The sequence below is a fragment of the Epinephelus moara genome, chromosome 6 (genome assembly GCF_006386435.1).
Source record: "Epinephelus moara isolate mb chromosome 6, YSFRI_EMoa_1.0, whole genome shotgun sequence".
Lineage (NCBI taxonomy): Eukaryota > Metazoa > Chordata > Actinopteri > Perciformes > Serranidae > Epinephelus > Epinephelus moara.
In genome coordinates, this window is record NC_065511.1 from 33,401,476 (window position 1) to 33,415,695 (window position 14,220).

The 14,220-nt window shown below is 39.6% G+C and overlaps 2 protein-coding genes across 3 annotated transcripts in view; one reads left to right on the forward strand and one right to left on the reverse strand.

Annotated features, from left to right (window-relative positions):
- The window catches only part of adam22 (ADAM metallopeptidase domain 22), a 108,260-nt gene that overhangs the window by 38,062 nt on the left and 55,978 nt on the right, over positions 1–14,220 (reverse strand). The window lies entirely within an intron of this gene.
- On the forward strand, positions 1,837–7,458 carry cldn12 (claudin 12). The gene is made up of 3 exons (XM_050047777.1): positions 1,837–2,100; positions 4,051–4,307; positions 4,402–7,458. Exons 2-3 carry the CDS (start codon positions 4,089–4,091, stop codon positions 5,206–5,208), a joined length of 1,026 nt encoding a protein of 341 aa, XP_049903734.1. The 5' UTR covers positions 1,837–2,100; positions 4,051–4,088; the 3' UTR covers positions 5,209–7,458.

A 14,220-nucleotide genomic window follows, 5' to 3' on the forward strand; every position in this document is an offset into this window, starting at 1 on the left:
ATGTGAGCTATGCCGTGTAGTGCTTTAAAAGTAATGAGCAGAACCTTAAAATCAATCCTGACGTCAGAAGGGAGCCAGTGTGGGGTCACTAAAATGGCGGTAATGTGATGTCTTTTGTTTGATCCAGTTAACAGTCTCCCTGCAGTGTTTTGTACAGTCTGAGGGGTTAAGTGTGCTCTATTGTTCAGGCAAGTAAAGAGTGAATTGCAGTGTTCAGTTCTAGAGGAAAGAAAGGCATGAATAACTTTCTCCAAATCAGATAATAATAAAAAATGTTCTGATTTTTGAAACCACTTGACGATCATTAAAACAGGACTGAACTACATTACTGATATGATAGTTGAAAGATAAATTGGAATCAAAGATAATACGCAGACAGGCGTCAAGCTGCTGTAATCAGATTGCCTAAACTTAACTATAAATTGATGCTGCTTATTTCATTCTGTCTAATATTGCTGACCTGTATGCTGATTAGGTGAACTGTCAATTTTGTAGCACCCATGCTCACAAAGCTATATTTGCATGTGTCAAACTCAGGAAAGCAGACAGGCTAATTGGACAGAAACCACAGGAACACATACGATCATGTGGTTGCTATGAAAACCAAACATTAAAGAGGATTTGGACAGAATATAGTTGACCTCTGCAACCTTAAAAAATACTTTTCCACTACTGTACCTGTCTGTCAATAGCAGACCAACTTATATGTTTTGCAATTTACAGTTTAAGGATCTATCTTAATGTTTTGAATCTATTTTTGGACAGTTGAATTTTTTTACATACACTCTTGTGCTATTTTTGCCTGCCTGATTGTTTTATCTATTTTTAAGGGGCTGTTCTTTATTTATCAGAGGAGAGGGGTGGCTGGGGTGTTTTTGGATTTTTTTTTTTACCCTCTCGAAGCTACAAATATTTTTCCTTGAGCCTCCCAGAGTGACTGATGGAAACCCTCCCTCCACCATAAAATAATCATTACTTTTTTTTTTAAATGTACCCTTTAGTGTTTGAAGGTTAAAGTCAAAGGTTGAAGACAAAATCCTTGGAGTTTCACTCTTGTCGTGCATGCTGAATTTTAAATGAGAGACAGAATAAAAGTGATTCTGATGAAATATCACTATTCTAAATTCAGACTTGGTCTTGTTTTTTTTGACAGAAGTGTTTCTCACACATGATGTGTCCAAGGAGCATTAGAAATGTGAAAATCTATCAAAATGTTCTGTTTTTACAGTTTTTGGCCATGATGAAAGGCGTAATTTTGGCAGTTTTTAAAGAAAACACGCCTTCCAAACCATGCTTTTCAAGTTTCTTTTTAAAGCACGCTTGGACCAGTCATGACGACAGTGACAGCGTTCAAGGAGCCAGACTTTGGTGTCAGTTCTAGTTTGAGGCAATGGGGCAGACACTGCAAATCACACTTTAACTCAAGGCTGAGATGCAGCTGCTGGACAGAGCCATCATCTGTTTGGAGACCAATAACAAGAATGTGCATAAACAGATTTTTAAAAAAAAGTCAGTAAGCATCACGTACTGTATGTTTTTTAATCCGGTGGAAAGATTTTTCAGTAAAGGTTGACACAAAAAAAGATATCATGGGCTAAAGTGTGACTTCAGTAGAACTGACACCAGAAGTCTGGCTTGTCTAACACTTTCATTGTAATCATGACCATAACTTCTTTTATATTTTTCTTTTTCTTTTTCTTTTTTTTTAATTGACGTTAAAATAAATACAAAATAGAGTCATTTAAATTTGTATGCCCATCCCTGAAGCCAAAATTTAAAAAAAAGTCCCTCTCCAGTGCTTAAAAATGATTTGACATGCCTCCATTTTTGCACCACCTCCTTCCCCCCTGCAAGTAACAAACAGTCCCTAATTTGATCTAATTTTAACAACCCTGTGATTTTAATGCACAGCCTGCAGGCATACGTTAAGCACCTGTGAGACAACACTGAGGGCAGACCATCCCACTTCATTGTGAGGCCACATCCTGTTTACTGTACTCCAGTCAAACGGCTCTGCTGTGGTGTGGATCAAGTGTGTAAAGGAGAGCTGAAATGACACCGCCTTCGATCTAAACACGATCAGTCTGCTGTAAATACAAGGTATTATGGTCTGTTTTTAATGTAGTTGACGTGTTTGAGCTTCACAGCGAGGAAGTCTGGACGCAACAGGTTGTTGTAATGCTAACTTGTTAGCTGCTAGCTAGCTAGTTGGCTAATTTAACGAACCAACGTTAGCGTTAAATACTAATTAGTCAGCCCACTCGTACACATTTCGCTTTCATTATTTCACATGTTGACGGTAGATTTTAGCGAACAAGACAAGTATCGACACACGCAGCTGTTAATAAGGTTATATGTGTTTCCAGTTAGCTAAAAGAGCTAGCCTAATGTAACTCCAAGTTGGCTAAGCTAACTGGTGAAACTACTCAGACAGGCGTCATCTAGCAAGCTGCTGAATGTAATAACAGCTTCTGAAATAGCTGTTATTACTCGGTTAAGGTGTGAAGTCAACAGCAAGATTGTTTTTCAGTACACTGCAATATCAGGTGTTTGTATAATTATACTGTCATGGTCTCAGTCAGTGTGTCATCAGACAGTATGCAGTCATGATTGAACTCTACTAATGTAGTTTAGTCACTTATTCTCACCATTATGACTGCATTTAAAAAAGGTAATAAGTAACAAGGTATATTACGTGTGTGAATTAAGATGAAAACATCCTGGGACTGCAATTAAATAACATTAGACAACTTAGAATAACAAAAAAAATAAAACAGAATTGAATAATAATGTGAGTGAGAAGTGAAATAAACCAATGAAAAAGATAAGACGTGAAAACTGGACACATACAAGTTGGGGCAAGCATCAAAAAGAGGCTTTTTAAATTACTGTGATAATCATTTAACACTGTGGTTCCCAATTAGTGGTCGTGGTCCAAAAGTGGGTCGTGGGTCCATTATGTATGGACCGCAAGAGGCTCAAGAACGTGTCAAGTTTGTAAAAAACATACTGAAATTTGAAGTACAGTTCATTTCTGACACAGAGTTTTTGGTTTGAAGTGCTGTTTGTTGCTGTAGAGTTAGTGACTAATGGACAGCTACCTGACAGAGACATCAAACTAACCAAATGCAAGTAAGACGCTGTTTATATCTAACTGTGTGGACCTCGAACCAGTGACTGAGGAGAAATCTGGACGCTGTGGCAGGACCAGTTGTGAACCACTGAGTTAAAAGATGTTACAGACTCAGATCGTCAGACAGGGAGCTCCAGATTGGAAAAGTCTTACTTGCAAAAGCCTGCTCACCTTTAGTTTTACACCAGGGTGTATTTTATAAACAGCCTGGGCCTTCACTATAGTTTGAATGGGACCAGCAATTCATTAAAAGAGCAAGTAGCCAGCCCATGAAGTGCTTAAAACATAATCAGTACATCTTAAATCAACTCTAGTGAACTAACAAGTCAAGGGAAGCTATAGCTGCTATGATCTTGTCTCTTTGAGTTTGTGCAAAGCTGATAGATAGTTGTTGGGCTTTAGTCCAAGTACAACAAAATGCACATATCTAGATGTGATGATATAAAGGCACATAGAAGTTTCTAAAGATGAAGTTTTCACACAGCCAGTCAGTGCATGCTGTCACATAAAGAAACCTCAAGCATCTAATTCAATTGCTCTTTGTTTAGCTGTACAGTCTATGTAATGCACTGCAGTATAGACAATCCTGCCCTGCAACCCCAGCACCCAAGTCGTTCCCACTTTGTTTGCAAATGAAACGAGAGCATTGTTTCTCGAGGACGGTAGATACTGGGTCAACTACACTGTGGTGAATAGGAATACAGGGGGGTTGCCCATAGTTAGGTCAGACTGTGGCACAGTTAGCTTACTTCAGTAGTAATGGGGACATTTGGAGATGCTTGTATAACCATGCTTTTTTTATGTGATTAGGAGTTCTGTGTACAGGAAAACTATTTACTGTAGTCACGTTATGACCCCAGGGCTCTCCACTGCATTGACCAGCCACTTCTCTCTGTCTGACTTCTGATTTCAAACAGGAACTTTCTTCTTGGCCTCAGTTCCTGCCAGCACCACCATGTCGTGCCGGGACATCCATGCCACCAACGCATTTGCCTTCATCATTGCCTTTGTGTCTGTGGGAGGGATCGCTGTGGCAACGTTAATCCCACAGTGGCGTATAACAAGACTCATCACCTTCAATCGTAATGCCAAGAATATCAGCGTGTATGACGGGCTGTGGGCTAAATGTGTGAAACAGGATGGCTATTCAGGATGTTACTACTATGATTCAGAGGTATTACTTTGCAAAATGCTCTCCTCTGCTTTGTTTTTTTTTTCTTTCTGTCCTAAATTGTCCTCACAGTAATCATTTCTTCTCGTGTTTTCAGTGGTACTCAAAAGTAGACCAGCTGGATCTGCGGCTCCTGCAGTTCTGTCTGCCTACAGGCCTGCTGTTCGGCTCTATCGCCTTGCTGCTGTGCATGGCAGGAATGTGTAAGACCTGCTGCTGCTCAGACAAGCCCGAACCGGACATTAAAACTATCAGATTTTTGGTCAACAATGCAGGCTGTCACCTGGTGGCCGGGATGTTCCTGTTCCTGGGTGGAGCTATCGCCATCGCACCCTCAGTGTGGTTCCTGTTCCGCACCAAGGAAATGAACATCAAATACGACAAAATCTTCTCAGATGGTTTTGCTGTGTATGTAGCTATAGGCTGCTCTGGAGGACTGATGCTGGCCGCCCTGCTGATGTTCATGTGGTACTGCATGTGTAAAAAGTTGCCTTCGCCCTTCTGGTTGCCGCTGCCCTCCATGACTACCTCTCTGTCTGCCCAGCCTCTCACTGCCAACGGATATCCTCCTTCCCCAGTTTACGGTCCTCAGCCCTTCCCACCACAGACCTTTCCACCCACAGTGATCGACCCCCAGCATTATATGACCTCCCAAGGCTACGCGCAAAGTGTGGTTGCCCCTGCAGCCCCACAGGTGTACATGTCTCAGGTTTCCGCTCCTGATGGGTATGGTTCAGAGGTGGGAGGAGCTCAGGCCTACAGCTACGCACCCTCTCAGAGTTACGCACCGTCGCAGAGCTACGCTCCATCTCAGGGCTACGCATCCAGCTACACAGGCCACCGCTACTCCTCCCGCTCACGGATGTCTGCCATAGAGATCGACATTCCCGTGCTGACACAGTGACAGTAAGCAGCACATTGAACCTCCTTAAAGTTCACCACTGATTAAACTAATATAATATGATAGATAAAAATGAATAACATTAAGAGCTATTTACAGCCCCAAGAGTGATTTAGTCAGTCAGTTCAGGTCTGTAAATTGCTGATAATTGAAAGTGAATCCCAATCAAAAGAACCCTGGGGTTACTGTATGAAGGATGAGGTTTTCTTAAAAATGAAAATCACTAAATCACTGGTGCAAACAACACTGTATTTAGCTCAGTATTGTAGAAAGGGAAGAAAATAAATAATTTTCAGCCAAAAACACTGAAAGACACCACAACTAACTAACCTTTTATTACTGTTTTACCAACAGAGAAGGACCACTAAACAAATGGTAAATGGACTTGCACTTGTATAGGGCCTTTCTAGTCTTCCAACTAGTCTTATGTGACACTACGAGTCATATTCACAAACACATTCATACACTAGTGGCTGAAGCTACCATAGAAGGTGCCACCTGCTACTCAGTTTTTAACACACTCGCACACCGATGGAACAGCCATTGGGAGCAATTCAGGGTTCAGTATCTTGCTCAAGGATACTTCGACATACGGATAGGAGGAGCCAGGGATCAAACTGCTGATCTGAAAAGTGAGCCACAGCCACCCAACAATAGCTCCTGATGTGCTCAAGTGTCCAGTGGACCAACTTACGAGCTACAAGCAAATAGTTCCTAGCATTGTCATGTGACTAAATATAAATTCTTGACTTAAGATTAAAGAAGCCCTGATGATGGCTGCCAAAAGCAAGAGTCAGCTAAATTCTTCTTTCTTTTTCTGTTACATTTGTTTATGTTGGACAGGTTATATTCATATTCAAATGCAGGGTTCCTGCAGATCCTTAGTAAGTCTTAAAAATGCATTTAATTAATTTATCTTAACATAAGGCCTTAATTGGTTTTAAAATGTCTTAAATCAATCTTTCAGAAGTCTTAAAAAAGCTCAGACATAGAAGGAATTTATTATTTGGGTTTTTTGTGATGTTACTTTGTAAAATCTCAAAATAATTGCCAATATCTTTCGCATTAACAACAGCATTGTCGGGATGCTCAGAGCAGAGGCTCCACTGTCTGCTAGCTAGCTGTCACCGTTCCCTGGACGACATGGGGACGTGCAAATTCAGCAATAATTAGCTATTTAACCAAGATTTTGAAGCATAGCTGAAACTGGAGCAAGGCATTGTACATGAGGCTCTGTGTATTTTATGCAAAAAGTTTTTCTCACTCAGCAGTGAAATCCCACCTGCTGAGTGAGAAACTCAAAATCACCAAGAAAACCTGCTGACAAACACCAGGTATTTCCCAGTTCCCAGTTCTCCCCTCGTCTCTGCCACAAGACAAAAGAGCCATGTTTCATGTTACAATAATACTTAAGCAAAATTGCCCCTTACTCTAAGTAATTGATGTTGGATCTTTTTTTTTTTTACTTCAGTTTTGGTTATTGTACCATTGGTCTTAGATTTAATTCTGGCTAGCATAAAAAAGTCTTAAAAGGCCTTAAGCTGTAGGAACCCTGCAAATCACTTGTCACTTTTGCCTTTGTAAAGCCTACACTATGAAAGTCTTATGTCGTCACTACTGAACTTAAAACTGACTGCATTCAACTTTATCTTCTGTGCTTCTGAATGGACACAAACTAACTGACTCACCTGTTAATATTTTTGTGCAAGATGAATCGTTAATAACGTCGCATTGCCCTGTGAAGAGCATCTTGAAGTTTTTAATGCACTAATTATGTGAATACTGTGCCAGTTTACTTTGCCTTTGTTCACTGACTTTGTCATAGCCTCGAGTATTTCTTAACATATTACTTAATCCTTTACTGTCATGTACTTTTTTGAAGTGTTATTGTCATGACAGTGGCGCTAAGAACTTTGTTAGCTGTTGAATTTAACGTACAGATGTGGAATTAAATATTAAGTATGAGCTGTAATGTTAGAACACTAACAGGAATAAGAGTGCTGTCCATCTGCACTCAACATGTCCGCTGATTGTTTTGCCAACTTAGCTGAAGTGTGACGCTGTTCAGTGGTGGTAGTAACTGTGATTAAGCCAACTTTAACGTACAGTTTAAATCCTGCCTTTTGTATGCTTTGTTTAATGAGCACTGATCAACATTTCTTTGAGTCTTCATCATGTCGTTCTACAATGTTGAGGTCAAATGTTTTTCTACACTGTCATCTGTTTTTTGTTTTTAATAAAACATAAATCACACTGTATGCGTGTGCGTGTTTATGTGCTGCGGTAACAATAACAATCAGTCTTGTTTATACTGAGAGAATCCATGCGAATAATTTGTTCGTTCTCATTTATCCGGCAAAAGACAAAGAACAGAAATTACAAAGTGGAACACAGAGTCGGCTCACATCTGCTCCTGATGGGTTTCAGCTGGTCGTCTCCACATTTACAGTTTGATAAATTGTTTGAGAAGATCAATGGTGTGAGTGTTTCTGGTTTCCCAGAAATGTATCACTGTCAAATGTACTTCCTTTTGTAATTCCTTCACAATGACTTGATGCGCTGTGGGATACCAAAGTTTTTCACATGCTAGTTTGCACCAGTGATGCCACGGCTTTGTTTTACATCTGCATCATGGATTACGCCCTGAGACGACAAACAGTCAAAGTTAAAACAAGATTCATATGGTTGTGTAATATCGTACAACATGTTTCAATTGTTGGATAAATCAATTGATTGTTTACTCTGTAATGCCAGAAAATGTCCCTCACAATTCAACTTCAGGATATCTACTTATAAATACTGCTCTCCAGGTGGTCTGAGGTTCATACATATATTAAAATTGCAAAATAACAACATTGCCCAGAGCCCATTGCTGAGTTTGTTTGTCCCATCAGCCATCCAAAATTCAAACATATTAAATTTACAATGATATGAAACAGAGAAAGTCCCAAACACTATGTTGGATAAACTGGAACTGCATAGTGTAATTGGTAGACGACTTGTAAAATGTAATTGGTTACAATTACATGCTCAAATTCGCTGTTGACACGACATCATTAGGTTTAATTTCCAATAACAACAATGAAAGTGTGTACAGGAGTGAGGTTTATCCCAGGTTGCTGGTGTAACATGAACAACTTGGAGTTAAATGTTTCCAAATCCAGGGAATTAGAAGTGGACTTTAGCAGTAGCTGTCAGGATCACCCACCAAAGATCATCAACACCAATGAAATTCAATAAGAGGACAGCTCAGGCAAACGTTTAACCTTTAAGGGTGAAAAGCTACATTTCCTGCACTCTGGTGAATTTTTATGCACCAATTAATGGTGGAAATGTCTTTATTTATGTAAAGTAAAACACAAAATAAGGTGGCAGGTGACATAATGTAAGCCCCGTTTCCACCAAGCAGTACGGTACAGTTCAGTTTGGTACAAAGCCTTTGTCAACATTTCCTGGTGTTTTTTTTGTTTGTTTTTTTCAGAACTTTTTTTTTTAACAAATGATGTTCTTAAAAAGTGATCGGGACAAAATTGGCCATTTCAAAATGTGGTGGGGACATGTCCCCAGCATCCCCAGAGTAAATGACACCTAGGATCTTTTAATATTGCTGCTAATTTCCCTTCAGGTGCTAGTGTTTTATCTGTGGTGCTCTTAGATGTTGGATTTTATTTTTCATGCTTTTATGATTATATTGTGGGTAGGGATTTAACTTATCTGTTTTTATGCCTCTGTGCCTGCGACAGCCGTGGCCGGAGACATCATGTTTTCGAATTGTCCGTCCGTCTGTATGTCCCTTTCTTGTGAACGTGATATCTCAAGAATGCCTTGAGGGATTTTTTTCAAATTTGGCATGACTGTCCAGTTGGACTCAACGATGAACTTATTAGATTTTAGTGGTCAAAGGTCAGGGTCACTGTGACCTTGCATCTGTTTTATTCTTGTAAAAGTGAGTTCTCAAGAAACCCTTCAGGGAATTTCCTCAAATTTGGCACAAACATCCACTTGCACCCAGCAATGAACTAATTAGATTTTAGAGGTCAAATGCCAAGGTCACTGTGGCCATTTCTGTCTCATTCTCATGAACACGATATCTCAAGAACACCTTGAGGGAACTTCTTCACATTTGGCACAAACATCCACTTGGACTCAAGGATGAACTGATTAGAATTTGTTGGTCAAAGGTCAAGGTCACTGTGACCTTTCAAAGCATTTTCTTGGCTAAAACTCAAGAATTCATGCATGCTAATTATGTCAAAATTTCACCAAAAGTCTTTTAGGATAAAACCATTAAGAGATGCCATATTTTTCCCAAAAGGTCAAAGGTCATCACAATGTGACATCACAATGTTCTGCATAAAACACTTTTCTGGCCATTACACAGCATCATAACTGACAAACAGAGGGGGAGACATTTGGTCAGATACTGAAGTTGTGATGTTGGTGAGTTGTTTAATGTATAATGTGCTGTATGAGTGAGTTGGTTTACAATTTTTGTCTCTCTCTGTCTTTGTTTATCTCACTAAGATAAATTCCAATCAGTCATAATGATTCAGCGATAAAGTCAAGAGTCTGGAATTTCTGCACTCTAATAGAGCAATTTAGCAACAACATTGCTTCGCCTTTGTTTGGCTTTGGAGCAGGATTTTATTTTGCCCTTTATGGCTGAAATATGCAGAACAACTAAACTCATGGTCACTGCACCATCAACAAAACACAGCACTTTAAAAGCAGCTCTGAGAAAATAAACTCATTCACATTAGCCCTGAACTATGATCGGCTCTTTGGGTAAATATTTAAGTTATCACATCACAGGCTCCGCAGAGAAAGCAGAGCTAATTAAGAACAGAGAACAGTGAGCACCAGTGTTTTGTCTTATCTTTGATGTAGTCCTCATGGACCGAGTGTCTGAATTAACAGCCACCAGCCTAAACTGCAGCAGTTATAATTGGAAGCAACTCCTTCTTTGATGCGACACTTTCATGTTGTCTGAGAGTTTAGCTGCTGATGATTATTAAGACCATAATTAAAATGTGTGTCGCTGATTTTGTATTGCTTGTAGCACATATACGGAGCAGCTACCACTGAATTAACTGCTGTAATAAAACATTTTCTTGACCAGCGTCTCCTTTGTTCATCACTTCCATCTCAGTTCAGAAATAAAAACGCAGTGTATAGACTCGGCAGGGAGTGTGTAGTGTTGGAGATTAAGGGTCCAAACACAGATGGCTTTCATATGTCGTGCTACAAAGACACGGGGGCGGAGCCTGGGTTGTCAGGGGAGACGGCACCTCAGACACAGACTACTGGCTCATGAATATAAAGCAGGGAGGGGTAACACGCTTTTCATTTTCGCTCTGTCTGCACGTGTGAATGAACTGGTCCAGGTTTAGTAACATGAAGTTGGCTCCAGGCCACAGGGAGACCCCCTTTTTTTTTTTTTTAAATCCTATCAGCTCCAACTCACACTGAGCTTCACTCCCAGCTTGAGCTCATATAGAAAATCCTTCTCTTGGCACCTAATGCGAAAACCCCCCACCACCCAAACCCTACAACCTGCCACCACCCCCATCAACCCACCCTGTCCTTCACCCTTGAACTCCCCCACCCCCTCCTCCTCAGTTATCCTCCCAGGTTTGGGAATATTATACACAAAAACAGAGATGCTAACAGCCTAAAATCAAGAGATATTAAATCTACTGTCGGCCTATAAAGCACTAAATGGTTTAAGGCCAAAATACATGTGTAATATTTCTGATTATGAACCATTCAGACCTCTCAGTTTATCTAGGACAGGTCTGCTTTGTGTCAGCAGAGTCAAAACTAAAAAGCCGATCACCAGAATAAATGCTACCATCATACAGATACGTTACATTTGTACATTATTATGCACTGTGGTTAATATGTTTAGGTTTAAGTACAAAAAACACTCAATTATGGTTATATTTTGGCTTCAAATCACTGGTTTGATGGCACAATCCCCTCAGGAAATGAAGTGATTGGCTGTAAAAATATACAACTGCTTTTAGTGGCAGTATCCCGGCAGGAAACACAACAAAAAAACAACTATGTGGGTGGCTAAAAAGCCGCTGGAAATGCACAATGGCTTTCAAACAACAATGGCTTGGTAAAAAAAACATTTGGTTTTACTGCTTATTGATCTGGAACAGTGGTCGGAAGCTTGGCAGGTGTCTCGCCATCCATCCCTCCACCTCACTGATGACAAAGTCAGCTCATACACTAAAAGTTTTAATATGATATGTATAAAATCTGTGGTTTATGTACAATGCCAACATTTTCATCTGGCGACTGGGATGAAACTAAAAGTGGAGAGGCACTATTCAGTTTTTATTCACCATCTGGAACAAGCTACCAGAAAACTGCAGGTCTGCTGCAACTCTCAGTTCTTTTAGATTAAGGCTGAAGGTTTTTCTATATACTACTGCCTTTTATTAAGTCAAATAATTATTAATTTCTCACACCGCACTGTAACTTTTATCCTTGTATTTTATACCTGTCTTATTCTGTTTTAGTTTGTTTTTATTTTCCATCCTAATGTTCTTTAATGACTGTAATTAATTGTATTTAAATCTCCTTTTGTAATGTGTTTGTTTTGCACTTTGTCTCAATGTTTTTGATGTTCTATGTAGAGAAATGTGCTACACAAATAAACTTGCCTTGCCTTAAAATGATTTAAAACACAGAAACATTTTCACATTTTAGAAGCTGGAATCAGACTCAGACATCTCAACATTTAAATTAAATTTTGTGGTGCCCAGAGGATGGATGCTAATAATGTTTGTGATCCCTTAATATACATCAAGTCAAGATATCACGTAACCCAGTACACATACAAAACTAATGACCTGCCCGTCAGCCTCAGCTGTATTTTCTGTTTAGTGCTGATTAGCAATGTTAGCATGACAGAATGCTAAACTAAGATGGTGAACATGGTGAACATGGTACACAGGCCGTCAAGGATTTTGCAGGCTTTTAGGGGGGATTTAAAAAAAAAATAAATAAAAAAAATAAATAAAATAATAAAATAAAATAAATAATAATAATAATAAACATTATTTTCATAGCACTTCTCAAAACACAGTTACTAAGGGCTTTATGGGACAAATAAAGTAGTAAACACCATCAAGATTATAGGAGCCAAATATGTTATTGGGAAGTTTTGCGTTTAACTGTGTAATTCTCTGTGTGGACATTGGGGGGCACTGTACTGTCACCTGGTGAGTTCAGGTATTTAAGATGTGACCTCACTATGGTCATCAGGTGTCTGGCCTAGAAGGGCAAATGGTTTTTGACCGCAATGGCGCGGAACGCTACAGTTTTGTTTGTGTGTTTTGTATTGAACAATAAATGTGGATGTAACAGATGGACTTTGCCATGCACACGTGGAATAAATGTTACAGTGATGCAACGCAAGAAGCTTCATGGACCTTGATTTAGCATTTGGATAACGAAGCTAGTGTAGCGTGTCCAGCAACAGGCACGTCAACCCTGGTCAAATACCTCAGTAGCTAGTAATAGACTTAGCTTCTTTAACAAAGATAAAAACAGCAATAAAGCATTTTGAATATAGGCTAAGACCAAATAAAAAAAAGTATAATAAATAATAAAATAATGAGATTTATAAAAGACGGATAGAAACTAGACACACAACAGATTTACTGGTGGTATGGAAGTAAAAGTGTGTTTTGAGGAGTGTTTTAAAGGATGACATTGAGTTTGCCAACCCAAGTTCTCTCTGATTTCACAGCAGCTTTTCTAAAAAATAAAAAAATAGAAAAAAAATTGCAATGCATGTTGCCATGTTTTTAGGTGTTTTTCTGGAGTAGAAAAGAATTTGTCAATCAATGTTGTTTGTGTTTCAAAACAAGGCTGTACACTGGGCAAAACAGTTTGGTGATGTTCCGCGGGGCACTGCTATGATTGGCAAACTCATGGCAAACTGTGATGATTGGTCAAATTTGCAGAAAAGTTGTGGTGACTGCACAAAATTGCATGGTCACGCAGAATTCACGAGGCATTGGTCTAATCTGCATCAGGCTAATCGTTGTAAACGCGACATAGCAACATCCTGGTGGTGATTATACCATCTTAACATCAGCATCTTAGCAATGTCACTATTGTGAGCATATTAGCATGCTAATGTTGGCATTTTGCACCGAGCACTGCTGTGCCTTAGTGCAGCCTTAGAGACGTAGACTTTAAGCCATACTGCACACTCATCCTAAACAGTATGTGTGAGACTTCACAAATAGAAAGCTAAGTGTCTTTATTAAGAGTGATTAGTTATTTCTTTCCCCAGAAAAAAAGCAGCCATATGTATAATGCAAACTATCAGATGTAAGTATACTTAATATTATCGTCTTTCCAAAGTGAACACACTACATGCACAAATCCTGCTTAGAATTAATATGAGGTATAAATTTGGGGAAAAAGCTGTTACTCTCATAGCCTGATAAATGATATAAACAATTAATAGATAATCAAAATACTGCTTTGTCCTTGTTTTGTTAAAGTCTTTAAGTAAAATGTGCTGTGACACTGAACTCATGGTCACTGCACCATCGACTGAACACAGCACTGTGCTTTGTCTCAGTCCTCACTGAGAGCGAACAGACAGAGCTGTTGGGAAGTAGCTGTAGGGGCTCTGAGGTGCAGGTGGGGCTGGAGAGGTGTCCAAAAAAACAAGAGGGCTAAACATATGGTGCTTTCCGCATATGCAAGTCAGCATCACACATCCTCACTCCCGAGTTGTCTGCACACTCACGCTCACACAGTCAAGAAGTGCAAGATTTATCAGCCACGTAGCGCCCGGGTACAGCACGTCCTCGGCTTGTGAACTTTAATTTTGATGCACTGTATTGCTCACAAGTGTAACCCACTTGTTCACAACCCCATTTACATAACACGATGAGGCACTTTAAAACCAGCTCAGCTGCATAAGGTGATGAGCAGCTTGTTCGGGACACACTTAGCTAATGTCCTGCATAACTTTTTCTG